Here is a 21,021-nt window from a genome sequence, read left to right as displayed (position 1 = left end):
TTGAAAGATCCCAAAAAATAGAAGTAGCATCCATCAAACAATTTAGGCAGCTAAATGGAAGGAAAAAAAAAGTAAGTATAAATACAGGTCATCACAACTGAGCACACAGGAACAAAGTGGAAAGAATAATCAGTGCCTACAAAAGAATAAATTTAAAATAACCAACACTGGAAGCTAGAAGAGTCCCTACACATGGCACAGGGGTTGGAACTAATGATCTTAAGGTCCTTTCCAACCCTAAACATTCTATGATTCTATGTACCGTCCTCAGTGTAAGTATGCAATCAAGAAAAGCTTGCTTACATGGTAAATTCTTGCTTATGTTTAAATATTTTCCAGCACAAAAGGATTTGAACAGTGAGCTAGGAATATTTACAGCTACTGTTACAATACATTTAGTGAACTTCTCTAGTGTAATCCAGAAAGTAACCAGAAATTAACCCAGTTAAATATAAAAGCGGCCCTATATGGAAACAAGAAGTAATAAACCCCTTTTTCTTTCATCAGATAATTTTAACAGGCTTCTAAAGCTGAGCAGAGAAGGCCAAGGCAGCATCACTTCCTGTCCCATTCAGCTTCTTCCGTGAGTGTGGCACAGCCTCTGACAAGGTTATAGCAATATATCCACTAATAGAGCAAAATGACAGCTTTATGGGCATTCGCAGTTCTTTCCATCACCTTGCACATAATCAAATTTCTGTACAAGACCACATTAAACTTTTACATCTACTGCACCTTCGCATGTGGCAAAGGCAAAAAAATCCATGAACCAAAGGTCATTAAAATCATCTGTCTCAAGCAATAAACCCACCAGTTGTTCTCTGTTGAGCCGGCCTCTTCGTGGGCCACCTTGAACTTCATACTTCTCTTCTTGTTCTCGAACTGTGGTCCGTAAACAGGCTCGTACCCCTACAAAAACCGCAATGAGGAAGGCAAAGATTAGAGACCCCATGTTTTAACAGAGGCTTGCATGCCGTTTTAGGGACTAAAGAGTTGCACTACGATAAAAGGATTACCCACAATGCAAAATATTGCATCCACATAGCATCAAAGCCTACGTGCTCTAGAAATTTGCCTTTAAACTTGAAAACATTTCCAACCGTGGTTGAAGATGCAAGTCAGATGGGGAGAAGTAATATCACACTAAAATCAGTGCTGTGAACACTGGGAGTTTTTAGCTTTTCCTCTTACCCACTAAAGGTCAACCACTTAATGTCAAATGTCAGATTGCTGATCATTTGGAAGCTTAAATCCAGCATGTAGAACCAACTCTACCGTTATGAAATGGAAGCAACTGTCTGATAAAGAGCAATTACAAAGCAAGCACAAAGCTGCTTCTGAACAGCTATGGCCTCAAATAACAAATCAGATGGGATTTCAAGATCTCCCAGATCAGCACAAACTGGAGATTTATGCTAGGGTTTAACAGTGGCATTCATGTTTGTTACCAGTGCTGCATAATGAGATTGTCTTTTAGAGTCAACATGTTTTCACCTTGTTTTAAGGCTAGTTATTTTTTTCCAATACAGAATGCACTAATGTATCACTAACATCAGTTAAACATACTACCTGACCTCACTCTGGAAAGAGAGATTGCTGTGGTCACCCACCCAAGGATGGAACATTTTGCCTGCACATACACTGCACTCATTAATAAAAATTACCCAAGAAAGAAAGTTTGCAAAGCTAATTTTGTAGACTGCTCCATGAGGATTTACAGTGCTGTCACTGCTGGTAACTGTTAAAGCAGCACTTCACGCCTTGCACAGCATTTCTTACTCAGGCAACTTATTTCCACTGTACAAATATGAAACCCACGGACCTAAAAAATACAAACCGAACAAAATCAGGAGTAAAACGTGAGGGGTTGATCCTAAAAAGGAAGAAAGCACAAGACTATAAAGAGAAGTATCACTGACAAAAGCATTGGACACCATGGCAGTAAGTAGACAACAGATAGGAATATCTAGTTTAGAGAGATCTTAAAAGCCAGTTTTTAGTAATTTACTACCAGTTCATATAAACTCACAAAATGTAACGGGAATTTATATTTAGTTACTAGAAGTCCTCCAATGTACTTACACCAAAAAAGATAAACCTATACAGAAAACCAGAACTGGCTGTATACTATGGCGAATATCCCTCCATGTACAGGTATAAGACTGATTATTTGCAGTAGTTCATTCCTTCAAGGAAAATTAACATGAACTGGAAGAGCAACCTAGTCATGTATTTTCTGGAATAGCAACTTACATATTCATTACTGGTAACAGCAGTGAATACATTTTCAACGTACTCATAACTCAAAAATAAATCTAAGTTATTTCAGTATTTTTTTTATCATCACAACTCAACAAGTCTTCCTGTGTCAGTTTGTCTCCAACTTACACAGCTATTCTTTCCTTCCAAGAAAATCTAGATGTTAATTGGTGCCACTTACAATAAAGGAAAAACTATCTCATCTAGTCTTGAGAACAGAACCGTCCGTTCATTAAGAGCATGTTTTATTTCAATCTGCCATCAAAATCTCAATTTCAAGGACTTTCACTACCTAAAGCTTTGCTGTAGCTGAGGGTTTTATACAATGAGTACATCACGAATTGAGCATCCAGAGCCAGCATTAGCAAATGAAGCAAATGTGATATGAAAGTAATAAAAGGTTGAATGAATACAAAAAACTACGATTTCTTTTTATACTGCTACCTGAAAAACTAAAAATTAAGTTATGAAAGTGACTGTTAGTGGAAGGTCTGTTAGAAAAATAGGTTATGTCTGTATGCATACATATGTCTGTCCATTTCACACTGCCAAGTCCTCCAAGGAATCTGTATGCCTCAAAGCAAGAGAGCAAGAAGAGGAACTCACCTACGCATCCTGTTTTCATTGTATCTATAAGGACCACAAGATAAACATTTGTTTCCTTGAAAAACTGGAAACCTGCAAACAGACCATTTGTCTAGCCAGTGCCTGGCCATGATGAGCGCTCTCACCATTAATCCCTGCGGCAGGAGGGTTGGAACTAGAGGATCTTCAGGTCCTTTCCAACCCTAACTATTCTATGATTCTATGATTAATTTTAGCTTTTCTTAACCAGCTAGAATCACAACAGATCTGTTGTCTTAACAGACTTGTGGTACCAAAAGCTATGTTTAGGATAAAAAGCCATGAACGTAAGTTCTCAGTGCTCCAGGTTGTTTCCTTTTAACATAAGCATTGTTTAAGGGGCAACATCGTTAGACTACCACACACACAGCCCTTTGGCGGAGCAACAGACTCTGTGGGGTTTGTGGTAGAAACTAGGACATTTTTTCAATTCCCAAACATACTTTTTCATGCAAGATGTAGACGCAGAACTTGCTCTGACTCATGGTCTTGTCATATTTGATAGATAACAACAAATGCTTTGGAACACCTGTGCTCAGGAACGTTTTAAGCAGTTTCATCTATCACATTTGTCCTATGTGCAGGTAGAAAAGAGGGAAGTCGTCTTAGGAATCCTCAAGCTCTGAAGAGATGGGGTTTTGGGCTTCAGAATAATTCACGGCAATCCTACCATCAACAGCACAGCCAATCTGTAGTAAGAGTATCACTTGGAAAGAGACAAGACAGCACAGACAAGGTAACAGCAAAAGACCCTTAGGCACAAGGAATGACAGAAGTCATGTATCATCAGAATCATGGTCTAGCTATATATTCAGAAAATTGATGCAGTTAGCTACCGGTGTTTGAGAAGGTGCTTACAAACCTAAAGTGAACAGTCAAGGAATATCCATCCATGAAAGAAGACCTCCTAATTAGAAGAAGGAAGCTAAAGTAATTTATTTAAGTGACAGAGACCAGTATGTCCTTTAAACTGCAGCCTATGTTCAGACTGATTGCTTTGAGTTGCTCATTTCTCTTCAGTGACTCCTGCATACTCAGAAAGAGATTCTGTATTAAAGAATTAAAGGATTCACATACCACAATAAAAAAGAAATCCGAAAAGAAAAAAAAGACTATCCTCCTGTTCTCATATTTGAGATAAAATGACAGAGAGCTCACGTTGTGTTTCTACCTAATTCATTATGCATCTGTCTAAACAAATGTTATTTGCCTGTTCTTTTTTCCCCTCTCCACATAAAACTTAGTGTCAAGTCACTTGCTCCTAGATCACTGATTTTACATTATCATTTTCAGATGCAGTGACACCAACTGGATCAACAGTCAAATCGAGCTTTCTCAAAGACAGCATAAGCCAGCTTCGGTGTCATTTGGAAGCACCAGGCATGTATGAGCTTTATCATTCTCCTGTGAGATGGCACAACCACCACCAAATGACCTGATGCTAAAAAACCCTCAATTTCACACTTATGAGTAGGGATACAAACAGAAGAATTAGAGCATACTGTGGGCCCTTCCAACTTTTGGTTTTGGTTGTTGGTTTTTGGGGTTTTTTTACACAAGGGATTTTATTTTCTGTGAAAACTGAGTGCTGAATCCATTCAGGAAAGCCCAGGTCTTTTTCTTGAGTAGGCATTATTAATTCTAAAGCTGCTAACATCTATAAATGCCTGGATAACGTGACAGTTCTCTTTTAATAGTCTCCTCATCCAAGTGTCATGCTGATTAAGAGGACATATAAAAGGAAATAAAATTCCATAATGTACTCAAAGGTATATCACTCCACTTCTGCTACAGGGACATTCCCAGAAGCTCTCCTGACCTTACAGCACTCCGATTTAAGTCAGAGGTATAGCACCCTTTGACTTCAAACAGGAGCTGTGTTAAATTGCTTCCCAGAACTCCTGAGATTACAGACTCTCATTTGTTCCATCACTGTATTGAAAAGCCACCAGTGAGAACCTGGTGCCAAGACGCTGCTGAAATGAACGGACTGAAACAAAGGAAGTGCTATTATCCTAATTAAAAAGTGATCAGGAACCATCAATACTATACCACCTCCCTTCTGAAATTGAGAGAGACATCTTAAGTACTTATGCAAAAAAAAAATTAATCAGAATGGGGCTGAATCTTGGAAGAACAAGGACATCCTTAAAGAACCTCTCTGAAAATGGAGGGGAAAGTAAACTCGCTTTTGAGAAGACACCTGTAATTTTAGGAAGGGGCAGAGATGAGGGTTACCATTGTTTTTCCTTCCCCATTCACAGTCTGCACATTCTTTACTGGCAAGCCTGACCAAAAATCTAGTTTGTTCTGCTCTAAAATAAAGTAAACCATTCAAGTTCTTCAGGATCTCAGCCAATCTTGATTTATTCCTTGATACTATTGCTAATAAGACCTGTGGACCTTCTATGTTTGAGGTCGATCAAGTTTATTCATTTAACATGTTCTTTTTCCCTAAAGAGGGTGATTATTTCAACTACACTTTAATGGCCCTCTAGTTTAGTCACACTAGTTGGATCAATTACCACAAAAGGCAAGACGTGTAGCAAGGCAAGTGGCATTTTTTCCATTTCACGTGGACGAGAGCTGTTTTGCAGTGTCCCGTTCTAAGTTTGCAAGCACTCATTAATAAGCTTGCCTGAGAGAAAGAACATACTGGGGCAAGATCTCGTGTGCAGGGTGGCTATGCAAGGTTCTTCCCTAGAAATACGGAACATCAGAAGTTCAAAAAAGCCTCTTAAATAGCCGATTTTACACTTGCAATTTGTAGATGTAAACAAGCTCATCTGCACCAAAATGCTGGCAAAAAACGAGCCCTGCCTTTCAAGTCCCTAGAAAATACTGCAGAAAAGGGGTTTAGCCTAATACAACCACATTGTAGCTTGATGCTACCACATTTGGCAAGGAGAATACTGCTCTTTCCCCCCTCCTCATTAGCAAGATCAGTAAAGCATCACTACTTACACTGATCCTTATTACCTCACTGAACAGCTGCCCTACCTTCTCACCTTCAGGTATTTAAAGGAGCAACCAGGTTACAAGGGTGCCCACCCTAACAGTATCGTTATTTGACCTTTGATACAACAGGAGCTACTAGTACTGGAAACAAATAACACCATTATTTGCGAAATTTAAGATCAGAGCCCTATAACCCTTATTCATGTCAATCTTATTGGTTTATAACGAAACTAACTGCGTCAGCAAAACCAATTTAAATAGGATGAAGTACAAAAAGAACTGGTTGCCAAGAACAAGTGGTAATCACCCACAGATACCCAGGGGTAGCGCTCAGTAACTCAATTAGCCTTAGTGGAGTTTTGTTGGATTTGCATTAATAAAGCAAAGAGCAGGGGTTAGTCCCAAAAATCTCTTAGAACACAATGTTAATTTAGAAATACACAATACCAACAAAGAAGATAAAAATGCTGCACATCCAAGATCTAGTAGATTGCAACTGAAACTTCCCCAGCTCAGTCTGCACTGGGTTTTAAGACTTACATGCAGATTGAGTAAAGCTTGATAAGATTATTTTCCTAGAAAAGGAAGAAATCTAGACTGAGAGAAAAGCCTTAGGGAAATCTGGCATGGCTAGCTTCAATTTGCTCTCATCAACAGCATTACTGGTCTCTGCTACAGCACAGAGAAGAGTTTTTAAACTGTCTCATATTCTTACAAAGTAACTTCAGGATCCGAGATTTTCACAGATGTAGAGATATCATTTGATTTAAACAAGAGCAGTCCATTTTTCTAACACATGGAAATGACATGAGATGCTGCAGAGACTATAATGAATTGGTTTAAGAATGGTAGTTAACAAGTTATCCAGGCGATACTTATTAAACATGATGAAGCAGATGCTTAGGAAGTCCTTAAACATCAATTCCCAGATGCTAGGAGCATATAATATGAAAATCACTACTTCATTTAAACCCCTAAGTGTCCTAACTTCTTTAAGGAATCAGTATGTGCCACCGCTGTCCTCTAGACTGACCAAGGTGACTGGAAGTAAGGTGGAGAAGTCATGTTAAATTCCACCAAGTGTGCTTATCCTCTGGATCCCATTGCATACTTTTAAATTAACAATTTCCATCCTTTTCCTTACAATGGGCTTCCTTAATGCAATGTTTTCTTCAAACCAAAAGTGAATTAGAGCAAAAGGACTCTAAATATGAAAAACTGAGTATCTGGATGACCTAGAACAGAGAGAGCAGTGGAAGCCTGGTTTCCTTTTCCTGTAGACCTTATTTCAAAACAGCCTACTTCTTAGCTCTGCAGACACAGGGCAAACACCACATTTAAGACATTCTCACCCCATTTTCTCCTCTGCAAACCCCAAAAGCTTCACAGTCTAACTTTGTGCCGAATTTGAAGCAAAAACTGTTTGCTGCCTCCTTTCCAGAAGCTGCAGACACTGCAGAAGTGCAGAAGTTCAGACCCTGGTGATGTGAAGCATTTCCCTCGGCTTTACACCCAGTACAACTAGAACATGCATACATGTATTAGGTATTTCTACCACATTCCACAGAGCTGAGTCCTTTTGTAGGAAGAGGCAAGACAAGCACAAAACTCCAGTGAGTTTGAGCTGCTTTCAGGAGAGAGGGCTTTGCTGAGTATCAACCTGTTACCTGAAGGAAGTTTATGCATGAAAGAGACACAGTGCAGCCTGAGAAGCAGTCAGCTCAAACAGCTTTGCACCTCTCCTGTCCAACAGCCTAAACAAGGATGGGCGTATTGCTCCAAGAAATTCAGAAAGATGTTTTCACCTTAAAGCATCAGTCATGCAATTCCCTAGCTCTTCCAGTCAACTCCCAGTTGTTCTGGGGCCTTACAGGAAAAGCAGGGGGGGGTTGCATTCTTTTATATGATCAGAGCTGAATCATTGCTGCTGCTCCAGGTAAGCAAAAAAGATGAAGGAATAAGCAATCAGATGCTTAGAATTCTGCCAGATGCTCCACTGCAAAGACTGACACAAGCTTGTTCCAATGAATATTGTTACCAAGATCATTTTTCATCCCCTGCTTTAACAGATGACAATCAGTTTAAGAAAAAACAAGCTGAAAAGCTATTAAAGACTTCTGCTGGGTTTAATTATATTATTCTATGCTCTACAAAAAGCACAGAGGAAACACAGTGATACTTGAATCTTTGTCTCAGCCTACTTGCAGAAGGATAATGATATGCTACTTTGTGCCCTATTACCATCCCAGAAATAATGAAGGCAATAAAATAATGAAACCAATGAAAGATTTGGCCATGGGCAAGGAGCACTGTGACAACAGTGTCTCAACTGAATCCTACGCTGCTTTGAAAGTGGATATATTGCTGACGGTGTATTCTATATATATTGAAAATATGGAACTGCAACTGGTAAGGTGAAATTTTTCTTCTGTGACGATCTAATACTGCTCAGTGGTGGCATCCTTTCATCCTAATCTACCTGAATTAAAAAGGGAACCCAAAACTGAAGATAGGTATTTAAATCTTGGCTCTCTAATACTTAGAGACCTTACATTTAGCTCAGAAAATTCCCTATTTCCTCGCCACTGATACTAATGGATGTTCTATCTATGTGTATAGACACATAGAAACAGAAGCACTGTAGAATTAAACAAGAAAAGGAAATTGCTCTTTATTAGAGAAACACAGCTTGAAAGCCTGTTAGAACAGAAAAGTTAACATAAGAAACACACTCCTAAATGAAATACTGGGTTTGGCAAGCATGTGATGTTTTTTAAAGAAGTGGTATAATTATGTGTGGGCTATAAATGTAACTTTAGAAATCGCAGACAAATGCAGCTTACCTTGTAGTAAAAAAAATCCAAACGCTCCCTTATGCACAGTCAGCAGTTCATTAAGTGCTACACTGAGCTTTGCTTTATCAAATATTTCAGAGAAGGTTTTGAACAGTTTGGAACACTGAACTATAAGCAACTCCTTCAATCTATTTGCAGTGTCTTTGACGGAAGTAAGCCACAATATGCGCATACTTTTGGAAGTTTATTTGCATCACGTTTAAGGAAACTTCACCAAATAGAAGGCAACAAGCCACACTATCTAAAGACAGAAATTATGGAAAAGCAAAGACCTCTTTTTCCTAGACACATGTTCCATCAGCAGGAGTCCCATTATTTGTTATAACAATCTCTAACTTGTAATGACTCTGAAGAAGACTAATAACAGACTGGTGGGAACAGATGGAGTGGTGCTGTTAATTATAGGCACTTAGCTGCATCAGACCCCATGAGTTATTACAAACATTTCCCACTAGGGAGGAGAATCACTCGCTTTTAAGGAGTATGTTGCTTACTAAGCTGGGAGCATTAGCAGTCAGGATTGCACTAATCAGTACTAACAACATAAAATAAAACTCAGGTGCAAACAAAAAAATATGAAAATAGTCCCTGAATAACTCCCACGCTATTTTTTTTTCCTTTTCCTATCACTTATAAAAGTTCTTCCACAAAGATTTAAACTCAGGTCTCACTAATTCAATCTCCCTACCATTCCGGTGAATTTTTCTAAGCATCTGACTAGCAAAAAGATACAATTAAATAAAGGAAAGCCACCCTAGCACATGTGATAGAAGGTATGCAGACCTCCTGACCTGAGTGAAGCCAAGGACCTGCAAAGTGATTCACCACAGAAACAGGTTATTCAGTCTTAGCTAAACAGCATGTTGTTCCAAAGCACCTGAACACACCCTTTCCAATCACACAACCCAAACATCACTTCTAGGCCTTCTGAGTTTCCTCCTGCATCCCTACCTCCAAACAGGAAACCATCTCCCTTCTGCTTCTCAACAAAGCATCTGGAGTTTATTAAATCCATCTGCTTGCTTGAAGCAGTATTTCTCCATGTTACATTCAACAAGAAGCTGCTCCTCTTTGTAAGAATCGGAGCACAAAGACGGCACAATGTTTTCCTTTTGCAAACTCTCATAAGGCTACAAACAAAGCCAATGTTGCAGAAAACATTTCTGAGGGCACAGTAACTCAACAGACCCTTTAAAAAAGCATGGAACAAATACTGACTATCTGGAAGCCAAATGAATGCTCTGAAAAAAAAAGAACCCAATCTTCAAAAGAGTCTGAAGATGTGCTTTATTTGAAAAACTAGTGTGCAACTTTTGAAGCTTTAAGCAGTACCTTCATAAACATCAGTGACTGGAAAATTTAGACCATTAAAGAATCCTTATACTCTGATGTTTAGTCACACAGTAGAAAACTGGAATGATATTTGTCTGTGAGTTTTCCATGGATAATCAACTCATTTGTAGGGTACTTATTCGCTAAAATGACTTAGCCATAAAGGTCAAGGGGAAGAAGATGGCTTTTACAACTGTTGTGAGAGTGGATACTAAGAAATACATTAGAAAGAATAAAAAGCAGATCTGGGATCCAAGTCCACTGAACAGCTGCTCAAAAAAGCATACACCGTATGAAAACTAATTACAAATTACATGAGAAATGACATCAAAACTACTTGCATGCTGAAGGGACACTGCAAATCATCTTTCCTTGGAGGTTACTATTTCAGTTGAAGAGCACTCCAGTCTGCTGGGCTCGCATGTACAGAAATGGGTATTGAAAGTTACATACACATTTGATCTGCCTGAGCCTGCATAAAGCCTGACAATTTTCTCAACTAATAAAGAACTTCAGTGAAAAGTACCAACAGGGGTTATGATGACAGCCCAACTTTGGTTAGAAATCCTAACTTTCAACAGATCTCAGCTTATATGTAAATAGGCAACGCCTTACCTTCCTACAGGCATTGACCACATAAACCTTGAGCAAGCAAAAGTTTCTTATCGACTTCAAGGGAAGCTGTTTATAAGAAATCCAAGGGTTTATTTTCCATAATCTTTCAAATCACTCTTAATGTAGCAATAAATAAATTCATTCCCTACTGATACTCAGGGTAAGACCAACCCAATACATCTAACAATGAAATGCACACATTTGCCAAGGAAGGAGCAGTTGTATCTAATTAATTCTCTTGTGATTCCATTCAGGAGTTTAAAATACAAACCCCTCACACTTTATATTAAGCTAGTATTGATATTAGGGCTGGTTTAGAAAAGGAAATTTTCTCTGGAATCCCATTTACAATTTGTGGTCAAAAGGCCCAAAGATATTTAATACTTACATTTGAACTTGAGGACCCAACATCCAGTCAGAACAGCCATCATACATTTGACAGTTTTTGGGATTGGAACATCAGGGATAATGAGATGAGTTACTAGGAGAAAGATTACATCAGTAGAACTAAAAGCACATAAAAATCAGAACCATGCCTGACTGAAAAGAAAGCAATCACCATTTAAAGAATAAATACACTACAGTAATTTATCAACCACTCTTTCCAGCACAAGTATGTGATTTTTTTGACCCTAAGATATGATTAAGTAGGAGAGCTATTAGAAATTTTGTGGGTTTCAACATATACTTGCTGTGAAAAAGGGAAGTCACAGTTTTATAGTTCTAAGCTAACAAATCTTCAGAGGAGGCTCCGGTTTATAGGATAGTACTTCTTTTTCCGAGTCCTTCTAAAGTTATATTTAACTTTGACAGGAGCTTCCTATGGGATCTCACAGCTTTAACTCAGAGCTAACAGAACTTTACTCACAATCTTGGAGTAATAATCAGGATGTGAAAGATGGTAGAGGAAAATTACCTTAGCATTTCTTTCACAAGCAGGAAAGGCAGCACTCCAAACAAAAACTAATAGGAGGGATTAAGACAAAGTTCTCCTCAAAAGTGAACAAAAAAAAAAAACCCAAACACTAAGGCCCATAATTTGGCTGCATCATCTTAATGAAGAACCAAATCTGAAGCAAGATAGCATGTGAGAAGAAAATTGCCAACTTCTACTCGATGACATGCTCTTTCTAAAGGCACCACCATCTGCCTAAGACTCATTTCTGGAAGATAAAAATCTTACAGGGTGTCTCATATGAGCAGAGACCTTTAAGTTGGTAAAAGAAGTGTAAAGAGACTTTGAGAAGGACATAGAGATTTTAAATACACTGCCAAGCTGTGGCTCCCCTGGAAGTATCCTGTTGTAGTAACCAGGTTTTATATATATTTACACGCAACAACACACCATGATTCTACTACAGCTATAATTCAGGGATTTAGAGACTGCACTAATCAGGAATGATAAAAGCACTGTTGCAGCTAGTATCTTAAAGGATAAAGTGCAGAACTGTAGTTACTTATATTTGGACAGAGAATTTTAACAAGACTACATACCTCTGCTGTTAAAGTCAGTACATCTTTGAGCCTTCAGAACTGTTGCTAGTTTGTTCAGCAACTTCTGTTGCTCCAAACTAAGATTGCTCCCCAATATACCAAGAGGTCCACCTCTTGGCTGGCTGGAGCTCAGTACCTGCATGAACAGGAAATAAACTAAATGTTTAGGAACATAAATAAAGCAACTAACTTGTCTGACAGCTTTATTTAACGAGAATAAGACACTGGCACAGGGTGCCCAGAGAAGCTGTGGCTGCCCCATCCCTGGCAGTGTTCAAGGCCAGGTTGGACACAGGGGCTTGGAGCAACCTGCTCTAGTGGAAGGTGTCCCTGCCTGTGACAGGGGGTTGGAACTGGGTGAGCTTCAGGTCCTTTCCAACCCAAACCAGTCTGCGATCCTATAAATAAGCATTCTGAAAAACAATTCATGGCAAGCTTTGTGGACAGGGTCCTTAAATAAATCTACATATAAGAAACCAGCTCTAGAGGAAAAAAGCTTGACATTAGAGGTACTTCGTTTAGCTTATGCAAGGTACCAAAACAGCTTGTGCATCAGTTTTTTCTTACTTGCCTGTTGTTTTTCTTCCCCTAAGGACACTGGTGCACACACATGTAGTTGTTTGAACATTGTGTAAACAGCCTGGCTGACTGCAGTGTTGAAGGAGAAAAAATAATTCCCAATAAAGTAGTAAAGCCTCCTGTTTTTAATGAAATATTAGCCACAGCTACACTACCAACATGTTGAGTAGCCTATATAATTAACACCTGTGTTTCCTTTTACTAAAAAGTCCCCAATACATTGCCCTGTAAGTAATGAATGCTTAAGTTCTTTTATGTGGAAACTACTAACGCAAAGTAAAAGGATCTACTTGCTCAAGGATGTGATGCTTCAGCTCTGGGGTCTTTGTAAGTACTCCCAGATTCCATAGTACACACACCTTTGAGACTCAATTACCCTAAAGCCTCATCAGGCTTCGGATCAAGTCACCCATATGAGCTAGTAACCATCCATTGGTACACATTCATCTCAAAGCAAATGCAAATATTGAGTGTTATCTTTGCAACAGAAAAGCTGCATCTTTCATTTGCTTCAGGCACACAAAAAGCAAAGGCTGCTACTGCTTTCAGCCAGTTTGGCACATAGAACAAATTCAAATATGCAGGAAAACAATAGCAAAGTTAAATCAGCAATACTTCAAGAATAACACAAGGTTCATTCTCCTATGCTAAAGCCACATTACAGGAAACATCCTTTGTTTTCCCAGATAAAGCTGTAACGCTAAATACCATAGCTTGTAAGTGTCCCATATACATTCTAGAAATACTGTCCAAGTTAGTCTCCCAGCCCATTTTAAATGTCCCTGTAAAGGCAGGTGAGGTACTGTACTTCAGTCCAAGCCTTCAATACTTACAGGATGACTTATGTTTTGTTAAAAAGCAAAACAAACCCCAAAACCCACACACATTTACCTCAGAGGGCTGGTTAAGTGGAAATGATTCATTCTTCACTGGTAACATTAGCACAGACTTCATCTTTTCACTTTCTGCATAGTCCACAGGCCGCAGACCAAATATATTACTGGCAAAACAAGCACAGATGGGTTTAAGTAAATAAAATGTGACTTGATTCTTAACTAACCGGGAACATTAGCTGGGAAGCTTTCCCTCCCACTTTCTTATTAATATGTAATTTCAGCTAAAAACCACAAAGCTTCAAACAAGAACTGCATCCAAGACAGATGGATACTGAATGTACAAGCTGCTGCATTCAGCTGAGGAGTAAGGGATGTTCAGAGCAGTATGTTTAGTTAAATAAACCCCAGTCCTTGTTTAACTTGTTCAACATGCACTTTGATATTGTTCCCAAGACCTAGAAACTTCAGCTTTAATATTTCATTGCAGTCACATAACCAAGAAACCTATTTTTGGCTTACCCATTTGCCATAAAAAACATGTCACAAGATTCTACATACTGCGTTAAACACTGGAGCTCGATGTGGTTATGCTTTTATGGGAAAAGCTATCTGCTTCCTACTTGGGAACTGTGACTCTCTCACACTTCCAAAATTTGAGTATGCATCTCATTTTTGCTCAGCATGCTGTTCCACAGAACACATTATAGCAAATTCATTCAGATTTTAGTTGCTTTGCCAATTTTGTTGAACACTATTAATCCTATGTGGCACCTCACAGTTATTAGATATGCTTCAAGACCCATTTCCTCCCCCATTCTTTTAGCATTGCTCAGACAGATATGATTCGCTATAAACACAACATCAAGCACAGCCATGGCTTCTATCTCTTCTTCACACAACTTTGAAGCTGCAGGGCAGTAGCGAGTGGATGATAACTTGAAACCACAAAACAGGTCTAATCGCCGTTAAACAAACACAGAATCATAGAACAGTTTGGATTGGAAGGGTCTCCCAAAGCTCATGTAGTTTCAGCCCTCTGCAATGAGCAGGAACATCTTCAACTAGATCAGGTTGCCCAGAACCACATCCAGCCTGGCCTTCAATGTCTCCAGGGATGGGGCATCCACCACCTCTCTGGGCAACCTGTGCCAGTGTTTTACCACCCTCATTGTAAAGAATGTTTTCCTCATGCCCAGCCTGAATCTCCTCTCTTTTAGTTTAAAACCATCATCCCTCCTCCTATCACAACAGGCCCTGATAAAAAGTCTCTCCCCATCTTTCTTATAGGCTCCTCTTAAGAATTGAAAGGCTGCAACAAGGTCTCCCTGGAGTATTCTCTCCTCCAGGCTGAACAACCTCCACTTTTCAGCCTTTCCTCATAGCAGAGGTGCTCCATTCCTCTGAACATTTCCATGGCCCTTCTCTGGACCGTCTCCAACAAGTCCGTTGGAGACAGTGTCTTTCCTGAGCTGGGCACAGGACTGCAGGTGGAGTCTCACCAGAGCAACGTAGAGGGGCAGAATCGCCTCTCTTGTCCTTCTGGACACGCTCCTTTGGATGCAGCCCAAGATAGCATTGGCCTTCTGGGCTGCAAGCGCCCATTGCCAGCTCATAGAATCACAGCGTAGTTTGGGTTGGAAGGGACCTTAAAGATCACCTTGTTCCAATCCCCCTGCCATGGTCATGTCCAATCTTCAATCCATCAGTCCCCTCCACGTTCTTCTCCTCAGGGATACTCTCAATCCCTCCATCCCGCAGCTTGTACTGATACCAGGGGTTGCCCTGACCCAGGTATAGGACCTTGCACTTGGTCTTGTTGAACCTCATGAAGTTTGCATTGGCCCACCTCTCAAGCCTGTCCAAGTCCCTCTGGATGGCATTCCGTCCCTTGGGCACATCAACTGCACCACTCAGCTTGGTGTCACCTGCAAACTTGCTGATGGCACACTCAATCCCACTGCCTATGTAGTTGAAGAAGATATTAAACAGTACTGGTCCCAACAGAGACCCCTGAGGGACGTCACTTGTCACTGGCTGATCCTCTGCCAGGACATTTGGGAAATATTCTGCTTGCTTTGCCCTTTGCAAGAATAATGGTTATTCCAGCTGATCCTCTTCTCCCCACCTCATGTAGCTCTGGCTCCCAAAAGGCATAATAAAAGCTTGTTATGAAGGGAAGCTTGTCACCAAGAACAAAGCCCTGACTCAGTATCTGAAATCCGGTGAGTTTAGTCATCAAACAATGAAACATTTGAAGAGGTCAAAAACCCACTGTATCCTTGAAGCACTGTCTCTCAGCCAGCCACACGCCCTTGTGCAGAGTAGGTATCTAGGAAGCTTTACAGGGAATTCTATAACCCAATCCAGTCCAAAAATAAGCTCAAATCATTAAGTCTTCACTGACTTAACCAGAAGGCTTTAGCCAATGCAATGCTGAAAGATGCATCAGACCTTAGCACCTTTCTGTGCTCCTGAGTGAGCACTGCTCACTAATGTGCCTCTTGGGAAAACAACAACCCACAAAAATCCCACGCAGAAGATTCTGGGATGGTATTTTACAATTTCTAGTTTTACAATATTACCAACCTCAAGCTTTTCTGCATACTAATGAGCAGAGAGCTAGCATCATCCAAATTCTGCAACCTAAAACATAATTGGTTAAATCTCAGCCCAGTCCTGGGAGTTGCAGCCCATTAAATATTGTCATGCTGCTCCTGCTTTGTCATGCATCATCAGGGTAGCTCTTGCCCTTTCTTTAAATAAAGGCCATATTTGATTCACACTGCTGCAGGACAGAGTTCCTTTGAACAATGCATGGGCAGAAGGGGTGGATGTATATTAGCACAGACACTAAAATCACCTTTAGACTAGATGGCTGACCTTTCACGGTGAACTAAGCAGGGGGTGGAAAAAATCACTGCATGTCAGTAGCAGAGGTTTGAGAGTGTGTCTTCCCCCCCCTCCCCCCATCCTATGTCACAGTAAAATCCTTGACTGTTGAAAACAACTCATGAATGTTTACCATAGATAAATATACAGACCACCACAGTTAAATCTAGAACATTTTTTACCAATGAAACCGTACAAATAAGAGCTCCAGCTACTCCCTCTGTATTCTCTTTGTTTTCTCCTTTTTTAAGATCATATCAGTTGCTTCTTACCACGTATTGCTATCCCATCATTATGCATCATTAAAGAATTAATGGCTATTAACAGGATGTTAAGATGGCATAGTTAAAGTAAAATGTGACAAACTCGGCAGCTGAAGTCTGAAAAAAGGAACTTCAGCCTAAGGGATGGATGTAAGAGTTCCGAATATGTGCAACAAAGCAGCTTGCTGAGCTTAAGGAAAGTGTGAATAAGTAGCTGCAACAGGAAAAAAGAGAGTTTACAAAATAAAAACGAAGACAAAGAACATGTCCTAACAACAGATTTCAAGTATGGCATTGTAATTTACACGTCCTTTTTAAAGAGAAAAGAGATGGAAAACAGATTTATTCTTTTCAGTTAGGCATCTACTAAGCATCCAAAAAGTAATCATGATCAGAATGAGACCTTGTCCACTCTCTGTTGGGCTGGTACACATATGAGTGCAGCTACTTGAGGAACATTTTTAATACTTTAGGAATGCATTTTAGGATGAAGGACCAGATCTATGCAGCCACAAGAACACTGGTAAGGCACAGGAATGGGAAATAGAGCTTTTGGCAAAAACGTGTGCTCAAATCTGTCTTTATTCAGCCAAACGAAACAAGAGAAATCGTCCACTTTGTTCAGAGTAAAAAATGAATTTTGACCCAGTTTACAAAACAAAGGTAAGTGAGACATGCACCTTATGTCCACCCTCACACACAGACAGAGTATTTTTAGAAATATCAGTAACTACGTTTGTGTGTTCCTACTATAGGTCTGGGTTTGTTGAGAACAAGTCCAGTGCACTTCATTGCTTAGCAAGGTAAATTCCACACTCAGAAAGAAGACACGATTGTTTCTACATGAGACAAATAGCATATCTAGTGCTTAAGCTCGAATATGTGGTCTCTAAGGCATACTTCTTTCTACCAGAATGCAAGAGGTCTTTTTGTAAGTTGCTTTAAACATTCAAGAGTCAGATGTATCCTTTGATACAAGCAGTCTCCTATTAGTCAGTCATCAAGGTACTGAATAGGCAGTAGAGGGCTATTACAGCTAGAACAAATTCCAATCAAAGAACAGGATGACTGTGCTGAGAACAAAGATGAGCCCAGTGAAGAGCAACTCAATGTAATCTGCCGAGTATGACTTTACATGAGATGATAGATAGTATCTTAAGGACCAACAGATAAAAAAAAACTTCTTAGGAAAAGCTTTAAATGAAATGAAAGTTTATGGTGCAACACTGCTGAAGTCTATGGTATGAAGACAACAGAGGTTATTGCTATAGTCAGAAAGAAAACAGCTTCCTACTAAATGTTTCATTAAACTTTCAGGAAATAAGTGACCAGAGAAGACAAGATAAATAGGGAGACACCCCTGTCAATTCTTTAGAAGCCCCAACTTGCACAGCTTCTGCGACAAGCAAACAATGACTGTGTAACACTGTGTAATCAGATGTTTTAAGCTGCTCCATTTTGATTCCAGATGTTATTTGCTGTTCTACAGCTGGGCATAAATCGAGTTTTACCCCAGCCCCACAAGAGTTCCGTATTGAATGGAAGTCCCACAACTATGTCGCAGTGCAGTTCTGTAACCACTGATTCCTATGTGGAAAGCTGACCAGTTTGGGCATCTCCAGTCAGCACCTATATTTTGAGAGTACAGTAATGTCGTGGTAAGCAGAGAACCTGACAAAAGGAAGAAAATTTAATGTGTGTAGCCAGAAAGACCGTCTTAGATATCCAAACAGGGCCAGGGTTTTAATTAACCCGCTGTCAGCAAGAAGGTAAGCATACTGTCTTACACTGAGACAGCTAAGTGTTGCACTGGCTTCACTTAGAAAAAGCAGACAATATTATGTCAGTGTCATGGGTCTTGTGCCTCCTAGAATTAACTGCAGGTTATAGCAGTTTCTGCCCTTATGCCATTCATAATTGAGGACCACAATCTACCCCGAAGCATTCTCACAGGTTTGGTCAGAACCAGCTTCACAACTACTCAAAACCCAGCTAACACCTAAAAAAAAAACCCAAAAAAACAGGGCAACACAACAATTTTTACTAATGCTAAACTTACTGTGCATGAAGAACTGGAAAGACAGCCCGTTTGAGTGAAAGCATTTAGGAAGTACTGTGAAATTGCAAACGCACAGATCTAATTTTTCAAATCACTTGCCTTGCTGTGAAGCAAGGAAAAAAAGAATTCAAGGGAGTGAGCACATGAAAAAAAAGCCACAAAAAGAAGAATTAGCTATATGTAGGAGATTAACTTAAAAAAATTAACCAGACCACCAGGACAATTAATAGGTCCACTGGTCCATATAACATTTTTCATTTGTAGTTCTTGTCTTCCCCAGTCAGTGAAAACTTCAAATGGCAAATGAAGTGCCACAGCTATTAAATCTTATAGATTTCCAAAGAAATTTTTTTGCCAAGGGATACTTGAAATCCCAGGACTGCTTTCTGGCAAAAGAGGTAGTTCTCATCTGTATTCACTTAGTCCAAAAGATATGTAGCTGCTTCATATTACATACATTTAATGCACTAGGTATTAACAGGCAAGGAGAAAGAACTAGCCTGAAAAGACATGTGGAATGAAAGGTACTTGATGGGTCTGTGAACCTGATGATCTGAAATTGAATTAGCTTCAGCTCTCTAACAGGAAGGGTTATGCTAATACCTGTGTGCCTCATGAACTGAGGTCCCTTAGAAATCAGCTGTGTTTGCTCTCGGATACATCTTGCATCCCTCCACAGACCAGTGGATCTTACCTGCCTTGGAGCCTGCAGTCAGTAAATACTGCACATCTTTAAAAAATATTTCATCTTGCACAATTGAGTATCATACTAAATTTCAAAACTACTGCTCTAAGCGGGCTATTCAATGCAAGCTCTGTTTTTATTCCAGTAGATTAACTCTCCAACACACAAGGGACGTTAAGACACAAAACTGAGTTAATTCTACTGTCAAAACAGCAGCAAGACATCAGTCACTTTTGTGAGGTTTCATGCCATATATTTAATAGTGTCCCAAGCCACATTTGAATACATTTATCATGTTCACATTTTACTTAGCTTAGCGAAAAGACTTTAAGTAACCACAGTGAACTAACCAAACTTCCCCTCCTCCCCCTGTGAGGTCATGAAGAATCACTTTAATATGCTAGGATATAAAGGGCCATCTCCTTGGCTGAAAGTTAGCTCGCTGAGATCCTGAAGAGACCTCAGAAGGACTAGAAAGTTTCATACAGCAAATAAAAAACCCCAAACAAACCAAATCCACTAAAATTAGACAAATTATCAGTTTGGCAAAATCGGTTTGGTATTGTCTTAGCTCACACATTGCATACCTCTAAAGTTAAGGCACTCCTCAAGTATATTCCTAAAGAAAACAAAGCTTTGAGAAGAGATTCAAGTTCTACTCATCACTGCTCAATTTCTACTTTAGAGATCCTAAAGTAATAATGTGAAGGTGAGCAGATCCTGCATTAAGTACAAAGAGGCCAATTATAACTAATCATACTGAAAAGAACTTTATTTGCACCTTCTTAAGTGATCCCCCCGTTCTTGCCTCCTGGCTTTAAAACTGTGGTCTGCAGGTCTTGGGGATCTCAGAAAAAAAAACAGTCACCGAAGAAAAGCAACCTACTTGTCAGATGTGACTTCATGATAAGGGTACCCAGAAAAAAAATGTTCCAAACTTCTACATTAAAGGCGGCTCAAATCCACTTATCTAGAGAAATCCAACCACTGTTTAATTAGGTCTGCAACTATCAGAGGCAGAAAAATAACCCTCTAAGATTTGCAAAGTCACGATGCAGGGAAAGGTCATGGCACAATTCATTGATGGAAGCTAGCAGGGCACAAGAAGGGAGGCAGGCACAAGACGTTCTGAGAAGTCTCAGCCATACTGTTCTTGGTTCTGTTGTTTCTTGGTAGTGTTTGGAAGAGGTCAGTAGAATCTTGCTACTCAAGCCTGAACACTTGGCTTGCACATCCCTTTCTCTGCGTCTCTAATGCTTTCTCTAAAAATAGGTGTGTGTGGAGAAACACGCCCTTTCCAGCATCAAGGCTATAGCAACATGCATGGTAGCGTTTCAGCCTACAGAAGATTTGGAAATCTTTTTCCAGAAGGGACGTACAGGGCTGGATTTTTGCCAAAGCACCCGTGGTTCCTATTGCCAGACAACTGAAACAAAGATAAAAGGTGGCTAAATTTGTTCCCAAAAAAGATTTTAAGTTTCTAAAAGAAGTGTATATATATTTATGAACGCCAAAACACTAGACATTCCAAGTATCCCAGAGATCAAGTCAAGAACAGTGCATACTCAGAAGT

The 21,021-nt window shown here is 39.7% G+C and overlaps 1 protein-coding gene across 1 annotated transcript in view; it reads right to left on the bottom strand.

The window, feature by feature from the left end:
* The window catches only part of LOC115608066 (BRCA1-associated RING domain protein 1-like), a 45,559-nt gene that overhangs the window by 1,250 nt on the left and 23,288 nt on the right, over positions 1 to 21,021 (bottom strand). The window contains exons 7-11 of the mRNA XM_030486203.1: positions 13,608 to 13,716; positions 12,138 to 12,273; positions 11,032 to 11,124; positions 812 to 909; positions 3 to 50 (exon numbers count right to left, since the gene is read on the bottom strand). Coding sequence (XP_030342063.1) covers positions 3 to 50; positions 812 to 909; positions 11,032 to 11,124; positions 12,138 to 12,273; positions 13,608 to 13,716 — 484 coding nt within the window. The remainder of the gene's footprint in view (positions 1 to 2; positions 51 to 811; positions 910 to 11,031; positions 11,125 to 12,137; positions 12,274 to 13,607; positions 13,717 to 21,021) is intronic.

This window comes from Strigops habroptila, chromosome 5, assembly GCF_004027225.2.
Source record: "Strigops habroptila isolate Jane chromosome 5, bStrHab1.2.pri, whole genome shotgun sequence".
NCBI classification, from domain to species: Eukaryota; Metazoa; Chordata; class Aves; order Psittaciformes; family Psittacidae; genus Strigops; species Strigops habroptila.
This window is presented reverse-complemented; position numbering and strand designations above follow the sequence as displayed.